The 19,257-nt window shown below is 33.9% G+C and overlaps 2 protein-coding genes across 2 annotated transcripts; both read right to left on the minus strand.

The window, feature by feature from the left end:
* Window positions 1-2,066: 2,066 nt before the first annotated feature.
* LOC113706171 (beta-amyrin synthase 2) lies at window positions 2,067-16,324 on the minus strand. Its single transcript, XM_072063903.1, has 16 exons — window positions 16,240-16,324; window positions 15,552-15,749; window positions 14,671-14,755; window positions 10,034-10,200; window positions 9,106-9,294; window positions 8,364-8,483; window positions 8,022-8,141; window positions 7,388-7,510; window positions 7,163-7,261; window positions 7,011-7,067; window positions 6,736-6,782; window positions 6,458-6,601; window positions 5,734-5,911; window positions 5,211-5,291; window positions 4,739-4,822; window positions 2,067-2,349 (listed from the first exon to the last, which is right to left on the minus strand). Exons 1-16 carry the CDS (start codon window positions 16,300-16,302, stop codon window positions 2,233-2,235), a joined length of 1,872 nt encoding a protein of 623 aa, XP_071920004.1. The 5' UTR covers window positions 16,303-16,324; the 3' UTR covers window positions 2,067-2,232.
* A 1,540-nt stretch (window positions 16,325-17,864) lies between these two features.
* LOC140013786 (germanicol synthase-like) lies at window positions 17,865-18,915 on the minus strand. The gene is made up of 2 exons (XM_072063902.1): window positions 18,666-18,915; window positions 17,865-18,191 (listed from the first exon to the last, which is right to left on the minus strand). The coding sequence occupies exons 1-2, from the start codon at window positions 18,861-18,863 to the stop codon at window positions 17,994-17,996; spliced, it is 396 nt and encodes a 131-aa protein (XP_071920003.1). The 5' UTR covers window positions 18,864-18,915; the 3' UTR covers window positions 17,865-17,993.
* Between the last annotated feature and the right edge of the window lie 342 nt (window positions 18,916-19,257).

A 19,257-nucleotide genomic window follows, 5' to 3' on the forward strand; every position in this document is an offset into this window, starting at 1 on the left:
AAAGTTCTACTATTATAATGCAGTAAGACTTTTGACGTTAATTCTACTATTTTATTATTATGTGCATGTGAAAGCAGAAAGTTAAATTTTTGTTGCTTTTCTGATTTGTAGTTTGAATGATGGGCAAATTCGACGTACAATTCAATCAAATTCTTACATCTCGTTCGGAGCAGAAAGACGGCATTCTCCTAAGCGAAAGACTTACTAGTGCTAACTTTTCTCTGTCCTTTTAGAATAAGTTAATCCAGAAACAGATAGTAGATTCTAGCGTGACTTTGTTTGCAAGCAAATGACCAATTAATGCAAATCCGTGGAAGACCCATCAACCCAAATCGTTTGTTTGCAAGACATGACACGTTGATGAGTCTGAATTGGAATACTTTTAATTTGCATAGACTTCCAAGCCAATGCGTTAGGTTAACAACAAAAGTCTGATTCAGGCTGTTGAAAAAAATGCGTTAGGTTTACAGAAAAAGACCCACCAATCCAAATCCGACTTAACATTTGTTAAATTGTCTGCAAGACATGACAGACGTTGATGAGTGTGAATTGGAATGCGCTTTGCATGGACTTCCAAGTCTAGCAAGTTTTCCAAGTCTTGGAAGTTACGGAGGAAGTTTTCCAAGTCTTCACAGCGTAAGAGGATAATCTTAAACCTACATACACTACAAGGTTGGAAAGAGCGACAACATTAAAGTTATAACTCCATCTTGTGACTAAGGTCCCTGCCACTGGCCGGGCATGACCTGTGGACAAGGCACAATGGACAACTAACAAATTTGCAATTCCATAATTCTTAATAATTTTATCCACCACATGAATATTTTTATACACGTCTCTATTCAAATCAAACTCTTGAATTTAGAGCTCCGATAGTATTTGTTGGCATAAAAAATTATGCAACGAAAGTAACATTGAAACCTCCGGTGATGGTTGGAGCAGCAGCAATGGCCAGAAGGAAGAAGAAGAGAGAAAAAAAAAAGGGGGAAAAAGAAAAGAAAAATAAAAATAAAAAGTTTTTCAATTCTACAAATTCTACAATAAATTAAAGTTTTATACAAACACCTAGAAAACATACCATCCAAATACACCCAACATAAGCTCTCTGCATTTTGCAGAAACTCAGAAAAGTCCTTTATTTGGCAAGAAGAAAATCCGAAGTGTTCCAAATTTGGACAGGGAAGTTTCATACTGTTGGTAGTTTTCCATGCTACTTTACTGTTAGAAGTGTTGTTTAGAAGCTTCTTGAAGTCCGCAAACAAGTCATGGTCAACCCCACTAAATCATTGGATGAAAGGCCACCTTAGGAGTAAGGTTTTGAGGGTTAAAACTTGTGGATGGATTTCAAATTCACCCAAATTAGTTGTCGTTTCAAATTCTTTTTTAAATTCCTCTTCATTTGCCCTAATTATTTGGTATTTAGCAGTTTATTGCATGTACATAGGGAAGGTGAAGATGGCAACTTGGCAGATGGCAAAAGATATGGTATAGGGTAAATCACGGGTGAGTTTTTTTAGGTGCATTTTAGAGAAGGGCCGTTGGCACTGGCAGCGGTGGTGTTTTCTTCCCCGAGAAAAGCAAGTACGGTCCTCCGGGTTGTGCCGATTGTTTGCCAAGAGGAAAGGGCTATAGTTGATGGTGCTCCCTAATTTGCCTGTCTTGTAAAAAGAAGATGATGCAGTAGTTTTCGCACGTAATGATGCTTAGTAGTACTTGAAAAGTAAACTGTATCTGCGCCAATTAATTAAATACGAAACCAATTCTGGGATCTGAATTAACTAAAAACAGAAAATTCAAAATTGAGACCATATTCGAAATTAACTAAAATACCAAATTCATTCAAATAAAATCCTTCACCAAATACAAATCCATCAATTTAAGCCTCTTCTTCTAATCCCTATTTCAATCCGGTTGAGTTCTGTCTGCCCTTATAGTGGATAGTCTAAGTGTTATTGAGAGTTAAAAAAAAAAAAAAAATTCAATGCGATCATATATTTTTTCCTTTTTCAAGATTGTCCCTATAGAGAGTTTATTCGATTTGTTTCTGTCCATATGTTGGTACAAAATGAAGCAACAACAGGCCTCTACAGTCATCCTCAAGAAGGCTGCAAATATTAATGGTGAAATTAAAAGACATGGATTTCGTGCTTTATGCTTGGTGCTTGGCATGCATTTGGATATCAGTGACATATATAAGAGGGCATTGTCGAGGTACATAACATATCAAGTATTTCAAGCTAGATAGGGTACAACATTTTTTCGATATTCTGCCAGTGCCCATAATGGAAAAATATTCCTATGTGCAGCATAGTGTAATATGCAATTTCCCATGGATGCTCCGGTCATTTCCTGCAGCAGCATATATAGAAGATTGTGATATGAAAAATTCTTACGCACAAAGCAAGTAGTCGTCTCATAACAGCGCTATGGGAATGAACAATAATCTCTTGATTCAACAAAATTAACAATCCAATTCGTTGGCTAAATGGTGATCAATTGGTTGGTCTATGGTGTCAATTCATTGAATGACATAATAGTCACTTGACCCAAGTCTTGTTACTTGATTTGAATGCATTCTTGCATCTACTAATTATGGTGTCAAAATTGCATTCACGTCTCAAGTCTCTCCTTGATAGCTCTCTTTCCACTTTTAATTTGTTAAAATCTTTTATAAACAAAACCCTCCCTGATATTATAGTGATACGTCTGTTTTCTTTTGCAATAATAAGATAGTGGTTGCTTTATTAACTTACCCAATATTATGACCTTTCCGACCGCTGAGATAAATCAACAAGAGAAGCATTAAAAGAATTATGGGGTAAATTTTCAAAATAGATGCAACAAACATAATGGTCAAGCATTGGGGAGAATTGCAGCTTTGATCCTTAATATTTGGTCTGTGTGCCAAATTGATCCTCAATATTTTGGTCAAAACAGATCTAGTTTCCAAGATTTAAGATCTTAGGCAGATTTAGAACAACTAACGGAAATGCAACGATGACTAACGGTCAAAATTAAGTTGCCATTAGTTAACAACTTTGAATTTCACACTTTTGATCCCCAAGGTTTTGATATTAAATCATGAAAGCGATATTAATGGCTTTAACATGAATTGAGATGCAAAATAGAATGAAATTGTATTAAATAGGCAATAAGAATTCTAATTAAACTTTTTGTCTTCTCTTTTTATTTTTATTTCATTTATTTATGCTAATAATATATCACATATTTCTTTTCTTTTGCATAGTTAGTCTCAAATTCGGCATAACATATATATATATATATATATATATATATATATATATATATATTATTGTTTCTCACTATTAATAATTAATTAATTATGAGTTTTATTATTTTTAGTTCTTATGATAATTGAAAAACTTGATTAAATATTACTTTAAAATATAAGAAATTTATTCTCTTTGTAAATTAAGTTGATCATTTTTTTTTTTTGGTATTTTAACAGGTTGTCAATTGAGTTTGAAATGAAGTTGGTATTCTATGCATATTGTATTAACCATTAAACGATTATCAAGGTACATAAATATTAAAATAAATACTTTAAAACTACAAAACTGGAACATAAGATTTTAATTGGTAAGAAAGACAACAAAACATAAAAATAATTTTCTTAGGAATTCCTAAAATTACTTCACATTGATACTTACCATCACAAGTTTTATAAGTACAATGGTTAGTTACAAGAATTTGAAACCTAATGCACAAGACATGCAACAATTTTTGTAGTAGTAACTATAGCAAACTTAAATTATAAAACTAAAATTCTCTTTTTCTTCCACTATATTATGTTTTCTTTATTATTGGTCTATCATAATCCACTTATAACTTAATTAACAAAGATATATATATATATATATATATATATATATATATATATATATATATATATATATATATATATATATATACTATTTAGGCTACGTTCATGTTGTGCCAATATAAAGTGTTTTATGAAATTTTATAGAAATTTAGGATCATATTTGTCAAATATTTAATTTAATTCACAAACTTTAGGGGCCATTTGATGTTGATCGTTAGCTATGAATATTTTCCATTAGTTGCCATAAAAAAGCCAAAAATCACAAACTTTGCAGATCAAAAGTGCAAAGTCAAAGTTGTTGACTAAGAGCAATTTGATGTTGACCATTAGTCATTGTTTCATTTCCTTTAGTTGTTCTAAATCTATCTAAAATCACAAACTTTAGGAACAAAATTTATTTTGGCCAAAATATTAAGGACCAATTTGGCACATAGACCAATCATTGGGAACAAAAACTGCATTTCTCCCCGATCATTATGTGATAGTCTAATAAAAAACCAAGAGATACTAATAAAGAAACTAAATCAGTTTATACAGGTTATGGACATTTACTTAGATCTTATTTGATAAACTAATTCAACAGTTAAATTTAATGGATTCGGATCTTAACATGTTCAGATATGTTTGATAACTAAAAATAAAATATTTAAATTAATGAAATGGTACTGAATATTTTAGGCAAAACTTAATTAAAAAAATAAGTAATAAGTTACTCACTAATCACTTAATGTGATAATATACATTCAAATGTATTAGATTTAATACTTAACAATTTAATAATTTAATAAATTCAAACTTCAATTTTATCAAACATACCCTGGGTGATGTAATTAATATTCATGGATCACAAGTAATTGAAACTAATTTTATTGACAACTTTCTCAATAAATGTACCTGCTGAGGAAAAGATCCGTCATCCATCTGTGAATTGACTAGTAGCATTGCAGCTTTATGCAAAGGTATCGGATCTCTCTTTGCCTGTTAAACAATACGACATTTAATTGTGTAATAGAATGCCATTTTATATGAATAGTTCTGTTGTGGAAAACATCCTTGAATATGTAATAAGGACAAACATATGAAATGTATTTAAGAAATGAGTTATTCACTTTACTTTGGTTGGATAGCAAGTCACAAATTGGATCAAATCAAAGCAATTAAGTTCTTAATTTTTTGAAATTCAAATTCAAGGGGTGACTTAGTTCATTGTTAAATATTACTTTTGCCTCTTACATGAAACGTATACTCCATTGTACTAGTTTTACGATGGTCTTGTAAGCACCATTTAGGTCGTATTGCTTAGCTTGTGAGCAGAAAAACACAGTAAAAAATGCCACATATCATCTCGAGGTTAAGGATAGCGAACCTGTCCAGCATGTATGAGTGCCATCAGAGCCCATGATGTTTGTACCAAATGAGATGTTTCACCATCAAAATTTGTGTATTCCTGGTAACAATAATATCTTGAAATATAAGCCCAGAAGTTCTCACTATATATGAATAGAAGGAAAGATGTGTGTTTCTTTGGTTCATAAAGGTAAGTTGCTGACCGAAGGATTAATATGTTTCAAAACTTATTTAAGATTCTTTTTCTTTTCCTTGCCACTTAAAGCTGTTCACTGGTGAAACACTCAACTTCTCTCATTCATTCATGCCCTAATCAAACAAAACATCTGTACAACTCGACTAATTAATTAGTGGTGAAAACGGGTTACATGCGTGCATGAAGCTGGTTTCTAATTTCCACTACGTACATCAAAATAACAAACAAAACAGATTAAAAACATTTTAGTGGGGATTCTTGGAAAAAATGGCAAAAGGAAAATGAAACACCAAATGGATGTAATATGGTTAAAAAATAATGGAAGGAATTTTAAAAAAAAAATAACCTTTTTAATGCATGAATGGTAGCTTTCTCCCCAACCACCTGATTCCTGTTGCTTTGAGAGCAAAAATTGACATGCTTTTTGAACTGTTTCACTATTGCTATATGTCTTCCCGCACGCAGCTAATGCTCCTAATGCTGACCAAGAGGCGTAAGTGTAGCATATTGCCCAAAAGCCAAACCTGTCAAAGTCATTGCAATGAAACTGTGATAATGTTCTTTTTAACATACATAAAGGTGCTTAATAAGTATGCAATGTGTCTTTCATATGTTAATCTGACTTTCTTTGGTAAATGTCTGGGTTGATCGAATGCCCACTCTACAAAGATATGCCGAGCTTTAAATGAATTATCCATGATTCATATGGTCACAAAGATTATTTTTGGTGCACATTATATTTTTAAGTAGGATCCGATAAAGTGAGAGGAGGGAAGAAAAACGATTTTCATTGCCTCAACAACCAAAATGCACATTAGGAATTGCCAAGGAACCACTAGGAGTAAACCGAAAATAGAAGTATTACTTTTCAAAAAGTTGCAAGTTAGTATAGCACATAGGTGTACAAGTTATTATATGATATTCAACTTTAAGGTTTTGATTTGCTCGAAAACTTAATTAGCATCAATTGGAAAGATACGTGAATTATATTTTGAATGTGTCAATCTCTTTGAAGTTCTTGATCACATTGTTTTTTTGTGTGCATCTTCAAGTGATCGATTAGGATTTACCACGAACCATCTGGATTTTGAGTTTTCTCAATGAATTGTGTTGCGCTCTTTATAGACGCTTTTACGTCTTTTTGCCGGTACATGGGAAATGAATTGTTGAAGAGTACTAGAGCTTGAACAACAGAGGAAGTGCATTCAACGTACCTGCAACCATCATTTATGGATGTTAGTAATAGATATCGGAATAATCACTCACAAGTTTTTTTTTTTTTTGTTTTTTTTGGACTTATAATCACTGACAAGTTAAACGATAAATAAGCTAGATGGATGGTTCTTACTCATATTCAACCATGGCATTTTGAAACAACTGTGTTGGATTGAAAAACTAAGGAAAGCATAAAAAACGAAGTATTAGAAACTAATTAGATATGCTAAAAAAAAAAAGAAGGAAAGGAAGCATTAGAAACCAATTAGATAATAGATAAATATATCTAGAGTATATAATGAGCATGTTGAATAATAACTTTCCAGAATAGTTGTTTAACATACTATGAAATTTGGTTGAAGGGAATGCAGAAGGCAATTGAAGTATTTATTACACCAAGGAAGTTACCTCAAACCATTTTGGTAAAGTTGCCGGCTCCCAAATGGTAAAACCTCCAGTTTTGCCCTATGTATAAGCAAAATGTCGAGACAAAAAGTAAAAGTTAATAAAAAAAAATCTAAGAATGCATTTTTTCCCCCCTGAATGAATTAAACCCTAACCTGTAAACTGAGAATAAAATCAACAGCTTCATATAGTCTTTCAACTTCAATCATTTCGCCCACAACATCTATTGACATGTTCGAAAGCAGGAGTGAGGCCTGAATTAAGCAAGGATGAACCGTATGATTTAAAATATGATTATATGATGTAATATACAAGTAAACGATCATTTAGATAAACAATCATTATTGTTTTCTTTTGTTTTTTGGGAAAAAGTAAAAAACCTTCAGTGCCTCAGCAGTGCAGTCAGAAACTTGCCAGCCATGATCTCTATCAGCCAGCATCCAAGCACCTTTACATGGATGACGGTACATGCTACGGAAGTTGCCCGATGGATTTTCTTGTATCTTTTTTTTTTTTTCCGGATATAAGACACAACAAAAACATTTATTCCCCGGAAAGAATTGAAATGAAGAATAGAAACATAAGAATGAAGAAAAAGCAGAATATTTAACACATATTGAGTTTGTGGTTAACCACCGGAATCAGTCCGGTGATCTATTAAAGTCTTCCCCATTATCAAGTTTAGATTCAGAGTTCAAATCATATGTCTAATAGTTGGAGTAGAAAGGGTGCGAGAATGTGTGGGAGGATTAATAATAATATAAAAAAAAGATATTCATTTCGTATCATAGTCAAATATGGAATTTTTTACATCAACATGTCTAAATTTGTGTCACAATTTTAAGGACTTTTGAACAATAATACCAATCATGTGTAAAATCCACAAGTGTCATTAAAAATTTCATTAAATTAATAATCAAAAAATTACTCTAAGAAAGAGGCCTCAGTTTTTTTTTTTTTTTTTTGGAGGAAAAACGAGACCTTAGTTAAAGCCTTGAGGAGTGGAAGTAATACCTGGGATTCTTTGATGAATTGATACGCTTTTTTCAAAGTTGTACCAAATTCATCTACGAGGTCACTTGCAACAATTGCTTGTGTGGTAAAAACAGTATCCCATAGTTGACTACCCATGCTCTGCATTTGATAAGAATATATTTGAATTAGAAATCTAAATTTCAAGAATGTTGTTACTAATTTGCATTCAATAAGCTGTAGATAAGTTAATGATGTGCTAATATTTGGATTTTTCCCATAGTTATATGCTGGTGAAATGTAGAGTTGTTTGGATACATATTACACAGATATTACATAGATGGTAATAAATGAAAGATCATCTAGAGAGTTGACTAATTAGACCTGCATTTTCATCCCATCTTCGGCAATCCACAAGTAATCAGGAACTCGGGCAAGATGACATTTGAAAAAGGTTGAGTTTGGATTTGGATTTTCTGCCCAACAGGCCATCATGTGGAGTACCTGTTTAAATAAGCTTGCAAAGATTAGACAATTTATCTTATGGTGTATATGATACCTTTTTTTAAACGGAATTTATCTATGAAAATTGTCAAATCAATATGTTGTCTTGATTGTTTACAGAATGACAAGCCATATTGGAACATAAATTTCAAATCAAGGAGAATGAAGTCTTTTGCACATCAGATCCATCTGTTATAATCAGAAGGATTTTGTCTCTAAGTCCCATTTTAGTTGGTAGCGATATTAGTTAGGTGGCCGTAAAGTGTTTAGTTCGACTCTTAAACCCTTCTCATTTCTCCTTCCTCTTGTATGCCTCGAAGTCTCCTTTGAACTATAAAAACTGAAAAAATAATAGTAATAAGAAAAATTTTCGAGTTCAAATGCATCAGCTGGCGTTATTGGTAAAGAATTTTTGCGATAAAAACGTGAAATCTGAACCATATATTACCATCTTTTCATATTGTCTATCATGTCTAAAACTCAATGTGCAATAAAAGTTTTATCAGAACGAAAACGATAATTAATAGTCGTTAGCTATTGGAAAATGTAAATGAAGCACATCGATTCTAATGGAGAGATAAGGTTCTAATGGAGAGATAAGGACCAAGGTTTCTGGATTTACCTTCTGTACACATGCTATGTTAACATATCGACTATTTTCATCTTCATAATGAATGTGTGCCATTAGTTTTCGCAAAGCATTTTCTCTTAGCTTGGAGAAGGGCCAGAGCTTTAAAACTGGCTCTCCAACGTGATGGAGGATGTCCCAAACTGTATCTTGCATAAAAGGTTGAGGGCTGGTGAGATCGTCCTGCATTTGAGAATTGTTACATTTCATGTCTTGTTCATGCATGCAAAATAATTAATTCAGAAGGACAACTTAATAAGGAGTTTGAGGAAACTTAGAAGGCATCTAAATGCCCAAATTGAATCTCGAACGACGGAATGAACGTTTCTAGTGTGGAATTTCTTGCTTGCTAGCTAGTATTGAAGCAAGCAAAGAATGGAATTGTGAATGCAGAATGGAGAACGGAATTGGCCTACCGGAAGACGTTTTAATGCTAAGGAGCAAGAGCTTAAATGCAGTGTTCCTACTTTACTGCAATCTTATATGCAAGATTGTGTTTGATGGGCAGCAGCTGCTAATGGAGTATTTTCTGTTAAGTCTGCTATGGAAAAACTGTTCCGCGCAGGAGCGAAGGTATCTTGGTTCAAGTTTCTCTGGGGGAATTGTAATATACTAAAGTTAGATTTGTGCTGACTGCTGAGGTTAGCACTACAACACAAACTGTTGACCAAGGACAGACTTGCTAGATAGAGAGTAGCTAATTTCTCTGTAGTTTGTGTTCTGTGCAATCAAGAAAATGAAACGATTTAGCATCTATTCTTCCAATGCACTTTTTCTGGGTGTGCATGGGAGAAATTACAGACTTTGTGAAGTTATTTTGCACAAATCAACAACAGCATATTTCTTTTGCCCAGAAAAAAAGGGGGCCCGGGGTGTGGGGGGGGGGGGGGGGGTGGGTTATTCATTGTTGCAACTTAATTACCTTTAGGCACGAATGTCGTGTTGCATTCCAATTGATTGTATCATAAGGTTCATTGTAGAGCTCATTTCTCAGTGACAGTATCAGATCGGTGATTGGCCCAACATATTTCCTCCCATACAAATATGCAAGGGGCATATATGTTTCCCGTAAATAGCACCACAAATTTCCTATATTGAAAGAAGAAAGGTGATAGGGCGTCAATTGTAGTCCATTTATATGCATACATTGCAAATTAATTATATTATTTGAGATTTATCTTAAGTGAAACTACTTAATTTTACTCTTATATTATTCTAATAGATGAAAAACCCAATTAGAGGGAAAATGGACTAAAAAAGTGGCGTGAAGTAGCAATAAAAGAGGAAAAAGTCAAGAGAAATGGGTTTGATATGATTAACATGTTTCAGTATTTTGGTGATAATTTGAGCTACACAAACAGATTGAGATGATTCTTGATTCGATTTGCAATTATGAAGACATCAAAGTTTGGTTCTTACGTTTTCATGGTCAAAAATCTAAATTACTAAAGTATAGTTGCGCTGCAATACTCTTACAACCACGTCTCAGTATTTTAGGCATATTTCAATGTTCAAACCTTCAAATGACTTGGTTCTTATAGAGTTGGAAAGGTTATTAAAAGGACTACAACTTTTATGTTTTGAGTAAAACCTGATTCGACCTATTTGGTGGAGTTTTGGGCTTCAAAATTGATCCACGCGTAGATCCCTATTGATCCGCGGACGGATCCAAGACCGACGCCGGACATTGGGCTGGTCTTAATCGGAAAAATGTGCAAAAATGTGATTTTTCAAATTCAATAAAGCCTATTCCTATCCTGTTTGGAATACATGTTCAAGAAGCTATAAATAGGGATTCTTTAGGTCATTTTAGGGTGGAAAACATTAGTCTAAACTAGTTTTAACATCTTTTCATAGTTTAATCTTAAGAGATCAAGATCAAATAGAGGTGAATCAAGGAACGCGCAAGGAGAAGATTGAAACAAGCAGCTGAGAAGTTTTCTTACTCTTTTTCTTATCTTTGTAGTAACTCTTTGAATTCGTGGTCATAATTTTCTAATCATGTTGAACTAAATTGTTGCTAGACTTAGGGTTTTTATAAAGGAATTTGATTAATTTTTCTAATTTAACTTTTTGCCTTTTGCTATAATTTATCTATGTCAATTTTAATTACGTGTTTATGTTTGGCCACCATAGACATACTCTTCGGGTTTGTATTAAATTAAGAAGGGATATACAACTGTGTACTAGATAGATAAACATACTTAACCTAATCACAAGAGTATGTTAGAATTCGTCGATCAAGTTTTTGACGCCATTGCTGAGGACGACACTAAGTTTTTCTTCACTTTTATTTTTATTTTTATTTTTCTTGCTCAGGTACCTTAGTTTATGATGGCTTTGGACATTCCTACCAATCAGAATCCACCACCAGCTCCACCTGCTAGACTTCATCTGAGGGACATCCAACGTTCTGTGATAACAGCTTCCTCCACATTATATCCGGCTAAATGATAAGGTTAGGAATTACAAGTCCAAGACATTGCATTTTAATATGCTTCTTGCTTTTCATGGTTTAACTAATGAAGACCCGCTATCTTTTATCCGAAAATTTTATTCGGTGGTGTAGACTTTTCCATTAAGTAGGATATTAAAAGATGATTTGTAGATGAGGTGCTTTCCCTACTGACTCAAGGACCGTGCTAAATTTTGGCTGCTAAACTTACTTGCGGGATCCTTAAGAACGTGGGAAGATATTTACAATATCTTTATGACCAAGTACTACTCTCCACAAAAAACTATTAATCTAAGGAACAAGATATGCTACTTTGCTCAAATGGAAGAAGAGTCCATTCACAAAGTTTGGGAACGATTTAAGCTACTAACTAGTCAATGTCTTCATCACCAGTATCCGTTGGCTCTACAATGTAGTTTTTCTATGATGGATTTCACGACTCAAAATATGATAGATTTTGCAGCATAATGGTATATTAGTGATAAAATTTCGGAAGAATTGGTTGCAATGTACGAGTTACTTGCTAATAACTCTCAACAAAAGGCAAGTTGAGGTAAAAGAATAAGTGTCCATAAAGTGTCTACTTCTAAGGATTTTAGTTCACAAGTGGCCAAATTCAGTCGTCAGATGCATCATATGCAATTACTGCTAAAAGACGAAACTCAGTTTTCATGGCTATGTTCTTAAATGAATGATCTCTTTTCTAATACGTATAATGAGGGGTGGAGAAATCTCCCTAATTTATCATGAAGAAATTAAGGGATCACCCCTATGGGACAATCTGGGTTCCCAGATCAGCCGCAAGGATCTCAATATCTACCTCCACCTACTCAAGAAAAGAAGCCAAGTGTTGAAAATATGATGTTGCAATATATGCAGAAACTGGAGCAAATAGCTCAATTTCAACAAGCTTCTATTCAAAGTTTGGAGAGACAAGTAGGCCAACTGGCGAACGCAATGATTGAAAGGAGGCAAGATAAACTACCTAGCACCACTGAAGTGAATCCCAAAAAAGCTATAATGGCAATAACAAAGTGTTGGATGATCCAAGAGTTAAAGTAAAGCCAATACTTGAGAAAAAAAATAAGGCTAAAGTGGATGATGAAAGTGAAAAAATTGAGGATGAGAATGATGGTTTGGGCAAACATGGTGAAGATAATCAATGTATAAAATTGCTTGAAGTTAAAGCTTATGTGCCGCATATTCCTTTCCTGCAAAGGGTTAAGAAAAGCCAACTGATACACTATATCAGAAGTTTGTGGATATGTTTAGGAAGTTATAAGTCATTGTGCCTTTTTTGAAATTTTGGCAAATATCCCTACTTATGCAAAGTTCTTAAAGAAGATAGTGTCTAATAAAAAGAAGTTAAAGGACTTTACAGAGGTGTCTCTTACTAAGGAATACGGTACAGTGCTTCAAAATTGTCTCTAATTAAAATGAAAGATCCAGGGAGTTTTACTAGTGCCTTGTCAATTTGAACATATTTTTGTTGAGAAGTGTTTATGTGATCTTGGATCTAGTGTTAATTTTTGCCTACTCAAGTGATTCTACAATTGGCTAAGCATTCAGTTTAATATCTAATAGGCATTGTAGAGAATTTATTGATTAAAGTTGGTAAATTTTATTTTTCTATTGATTTTCTTGTTCTTGATATGGAGGAAGATATTTCTATACCTTTTATCTTTGGTAGAAGATTCTTAGCTACAGGAGGTGCTAATATAGATTTATTTGAAAGAAAATTAATTTTAAGGGTTGGTAAAGAGAAAGAAAAATTTAATGTTTTTGAACCCTTTAAATACCCTTTGTATGAGGAGTCTTGTTCTTTTATTGCTGCTACTGATAAGTTGTATGATAAAAAATATGTTTTAGAACAGGATATAGGATTTATGCCTTGCGTGATCATCACTCATATTCTTCGTTCGCGGTCTGGAAATGCAATGCTGATGCGAACAGTTATGCAATACTGCGGGCACATAAATTAAAGGATATGCAAAAGTCTGAACGATTTCATCCCCCATGACCTTGTCTATCCTTGTTCGGTTGAAGACATAAAATTTAGTGCTTATCGGGAGGCAATCCGACTTTCTTTTTAATTTATTTAATATTTTCCTTTTGTTTGGGATTAATGGCAATGTATATTTCCTTACAATTTTATTGTTTTCTAGTTTGGGTTTTAGTGGTGTATATAACTCCTATTTGTAGTATTTTCTAGTCTTTTTATAGTTTGGCAGGATGACTTCTTGAACTTGACTATTGGATAGTAATTAGCAACTTCTCTCACTCCACTTGATTTTTAGCACAAGGGAGTTTCATTTTCAACTCTTTTCTTGTTATTATTTCTTTATTTTATCTCCAACATTGAAAACAATGTTGTCTTAAGTGTGAGGGAGGAGTAAAAAAGTAAATAATACAAATTTACAAGTCCTCGATAATAAAATGCAACAGCTAATTGATTCAAATTCTGGATTAAAATCTAAAACCCCAGACTCACCACTACTTTATTTGAATTGATTATTATTTTATTGCTTAGTTAGAAAATACAATTCTTTGAATTTAAATTTTGTTATTTCGTTAGAATAATTAAAATAGCAAAAATTAACTCGTCTCTGTAGGTTCGATCCTGGAATACTCCAGGTTATTTATTACTACAATTGACCCTGTGCGCTTGCACGAATTCGTGGATCAAAAAGAGGTTGCAATTCCACAGTTTAGCCTACGTGCGGATGCTTACCCTCAAAAGAAGACTTCTACATCATAAATCGTAAGGAAATTCTACAGTCCGTTTAATGTTAATATAAACAATGATAACGTGGTCTGAGTAGTAACATGCTCAGCTCATGCTTACCGGAAAAGCAAATTAGCAGGTAAATTAGTCCCTCTAAATTTTTTTAATGCCAGTAAATTAATGATTAACGTTCTAGATAGATAATTGATCTTTAGCAGCAGGAATGTTGAGTTTTTCAAATGAATAAATAATTTTATAGTGTCTCCGTGTGAGAAACTGGTGTGAGAATGAATATTCAGAAATTGATATTTGGTAGAAAGAAAAAAATAATCAGCAAAATGTAATTTAATAGTGATGGCAAGCTACAAGTAACTAGTACCTGGGTGTATTGGCAGACAGGAAGGTAAAAGAAATAACTCTGGAGGAATGGGATTGCAGCCTGACCAGTCGTACAGTCCGATCAGCTAATTAAGAGAGTGAAATTTCGTTAAATATATGACGAAAAAATCAAGACAATGAGGAAAGTGTCATTCCACTTTGGAGTTAAGCCGTCCAAACCTGCGATCTAGCTGCTGTGTCCGTCCATATATCAGTGCAAATTTCATAAACACATGCATTACAGTGTCAGCTAGCAACTTCCGTTATAAATTGTCGTTTTAGTATGTTGTTAATGTCGTTTCGGTGTAAATCATAATTGTATTGCAATTAGAGTCAAGTATTACTAAAACAGCATCATTTTACTAGCGATTAGTTAGAAAAGACGGTTATTAATCAGTTGATGTGTATGGAATTGAGCTCAAAAGTTTGTTAATGAAGAATATGTTCTCTCTTTTGGTTGTCTCTCTCTAGTCTCTCTGTTTTCTACACCTCTTCTCTTTCTCTCTTCTTTTTTTTTTTTGATAATTCAGAACATGCTCCGATTCGAGCCACTTAGAACTCTAGCCGGCACACCAAACCGCGGAATATACTGTAGCCCCCCACGACGCACCCAAATTAGATAGAGGGGTTCAAGTCTAGAGAAAAATTCGAACGCGTGACCTCTCTTTTTTCGTTCCCTGCTAAAACTCCTTTCTCGATTCTTCGACCTATTTCCTCTCTTTTTTAACGAATGCCAAGATCCTCCTCCTCCTCCAATAAAAATTTTGTATAGTTTGTGATAAGCTGTGTACGCAGTAAAATTAAGGACGGCATTATAAACATGTAAGCCAATTGTGGACTTATCGAAAATTATATCCGGGACAATTTTGGATAGGAATTTACCGAGAGACCCATCTTTCCCCAGGATGGTATCATTGTTAAGCCTCCGTGATTTAATATCCAGTTCCGGGCTTTTGAAAGAGCATTACCATTCGGGCCATCAACGTTTTCGCCAAGCAAACGAAGAGCGACATAGTTATTTGCTGACCCAAACATGGTGCTGTGATCTTCCATGTGAAATCCCCATCCTCCGTCTTCATTCTGCGGATTTGAGCATAGCGAGTGTTTAACAAAGAAGCGAAAAGTTTTACGAATGTGATGTGATGCAAAATTAAGAATTTTTATCGTGATGTGATGCATAAAATAAAAATTCTGTACTAGCAATTAAAAAGTCTACAAATGTTTTGCCAACCTTTTCTATTTTTTTCTGGAAGCAAAAAAAACACACACACAAAAGAACAAGAGGAAGGAAAACGAATATTATGAAATTGTTTAGTCAGCTATCATCCAAATGCATGTGGGCTAATTTGGTGCATGTGTAACATTTGAAAAATAACTAAGCTAGTCTCTTTATGATTTTTTTTTTTTAAATTTCTACCAATTAGGGACATCTCAAAAACCTCGTGAAACTGAGTCGAACATTGTCAAATGTACATCGACGGGGTTAAATTGATAACCTACGGAACTAAATTAGCTTTGTCGGAGAATTATGGAACCAACACAATCTGTACACAACCAATTTTCTGAGTACCTGGTGATTGTAAATATAGCGCATAATCTCCTTCTTGTGCTCGGCTGATAGAACCACATTCATGGTTCCGCTAGTGTACAGGAGCATGGTCTGCATGTAGCAAGAGGTAAAGTTCATTGACATCATGTCGTATTGAATGATTAAGAATATGAAAATAAGAGATGTAATTAGTTGCGGTAGGGACTTTGCAAATCTATCACGGAGCATCTAAAACTAGGCAAGAACTTGTATAAGACTCAATCTGCGGACTCACTTGTAGACATCAATCCCAATCTTAGCCCCCTCCCCCATTTCCCACCTGAGGTATCACCACCACCAACATCACCATTATCAATCAATCCCAATAGATCCCTTTTGCCATGATTTCTTTCCCACTTTTTCACAAAATTAAGATCATGGTTTTAATATTTTTGTTTGGTTCAACTAATAAATTTTGAAGAAAACCCCAAATGTTAACCCAACATTACACCAGAAATTACAAAAAATAAAAGGGTAAAAAATAAAAAAACCTCCTGTGGTAAACCTAATATACAGAAAAGCTTCTCGTGATTTCAAAATATACAATACGACACCCCGCACTTTGAACTAAATTGTAAAGATGACGGAATCCGTTAAACTTAACGGAAATAAACGAAATGACCAAAATGCCCTGATATAATTAAGCAAAAGACAGCTAAAAAAATTATTTGTTTTATTCTCTAGGTAGAGACAATTGAGGGTTAAGGGGTAGAACAGATATATTTGTTAGAAATTAGGTATAAAATTTTTTTTTATTTTCCAATAAGTCATTTCCGTTATGTTTAATGGATTCTGTCACCTTTACAATTTAGTTCAAAGTACGGGGTGTCGTGCTGTATATTTTGAAACTATGGAAGGCTTTTCTGTGTATTAGGTTTATCACAGGGAACTTTTTTTATTTTACCCAAAATAAAAAGAAGATTATTGTGGGGAAGGAGATTGGTTTGGAGATCTTACAAGAACGGTGGGACAGAGCTTGTGGAATAAGGCAAAAGGAAACCTAATCTGGAAGATTGTTGCAATAGGATTTTGAATTGTACTAATACTTGTATTTCGAAACGAAAAGAAAAAATTGAGAAAATGACCAAAGTGCAGAGCGTTCCAAGCTAGGCAAAGGAATTCTGAGTATTTCAATCTCAATTACTTCTGATGACGTGGGAGTTTCCTGCGCCACTTGGCTTACGAGTTTATCTACACAAGTTTTTTGTCCAAAAACTACTTAAGATGCGTCACATAAAATTGAGATTTGAAAATTGAAACTTGGAATCTAAATTTATTAAATTATTAAGTACTAAATATGAAACATTTGAGTGTATATCACATTAAATGATAAGTAAATAATTTATCATTTATTTTTTTGGAACAAGTTTTACCCAAGAAATTTAGTACCATTTAATCAATTCAGTTGTTCAATTTTTTGTTATCAAACACGTTCGAACATATTAAGATATGAATCCATTAAACTTAAGTACTGAATTATATTATCAAACAGAGCCTGAGTACAAGCGGATTGTCTGCAATTGCAAGTGTGACACATTAAACAATTAGTGATCTAGATTGGATTGCTATTGACTTGACTTGATCATTAAAATTGTTAATTTCAAACTATAAATTCCTTTTTTATTGAATTTTGAACAATAGATTTGAATCGCTCATATGAGGTTACATCAACTACAACAAGATCTGATCCGTGAATCAAAGCAATAATCGTGAACACAACCATAGAGGACTCTTAGTTAGACGCTTACCAGAGGAGGCAGGTAAAACAATGGCCCAGACATTTCAGCAGGCCAGTGTCCATCTTGTGCTTGCACAGCTGAGGTGAATCTCACGGCTTTCCTTAAAGCACTTGTAACCATTTCACCGGTGATTCCTTCTATTCTCTCAAACCGTATGTTTGGCAAGCTTAGATCTGCCTGGTTTTCTTTGATAAGCTGGTACACATACATGAAAAAAAACAGCGACTTTAGGAATATTAAGGTAGTCTAGTGCAAATTGCTTTCTCTGCAATTAAGGCAGTCCAGTTCGATACTTCGATTGGTTCTAGCTGATTACAAAATTTAGGTATTGCAACATTTTGTTTGGCGGCGAGGGGTTGGAAGGAAGGAACAGAAAAGGAACAGGTCCATTACGCTTGTATGAGAAAAACTAAACTTGTATTTGATCAAGCAACACAAGAAAAAAAAAAAGAGACCAGTTAATTAATTCACCGTTTCATTGTTTAGTAATTCTTCTGTTTCACCAACTCTTTAAATCAAGGCTCACTTTTTATTTAATAGGTCGACATAGGGGGGAACCGTCCGGCTATAGATTCTATTGAATGAACAGAAACCTCAAAATCTCAGGTGTCTATTAATTCTTTTTCTCCTTTTTTGGGCAACACGGGAACAAAGCTACTATACTTTTACCTGCATTTGCTTAAGGATGTCAGCAGAGGGCTTTGCTTGAAATCGATTTTTCCGGTAATCTGTTCTAGCTTTTTCAACTTGTGCTCGTTCTTCTGGGGTGCCGAGGTCAGGGTCAAACTCCCATATTTGTCTACCAAGAAAGTTGTTGGTGCTAAACAACCACGGTCCATGGCCTTCCGCAACCTTAAGCTTCCACATTTCTGAGATGGTATCTTGTTTATCCTAAGCCAAAACTTCGGAGAAAAACTAACTAGGCCAATTTGAAAGGTACAATTTACTACCATCCAACTGCATTTATATAAGCAACAAGGGATTGTTTAAACATGTAGATCAACTTCATTGTCAATATCATGGTGAATAAATGACTTGGACTTTTTTTTTCCTTTCTGGAAATTTTGCATAATGTTAGTGATTTGTGCGAAGCTATGAAAGTGAGAGATCTGATGCAGAAAGGTTTAGCGTTTAGACTTTTTCAAAAAGAAAATTGAATTTTTAAGCACGGAAAATAATTGCCAGGAAAATAGAGGTGAGATTCGAGGATAGCAACAACAAAATCCAGGGATTTTGTTTTCAGCAAAATAATTTTTAAAAT

This window comes from Coffea arabica, chromosome 8c (genome assembly GCF_036785885.1).
Source record: "Coffea arabica cultivar ET-39 chromosome 8c, Coffea Arabica ET-39 HiFi, whole genome shotgun sequence".
NCBI lineage: Eukaryota > Viridiplantae > Streptophyta > Magnoliopsida > Gentianales > Rubiaceae > Coffea > Coffea arabica.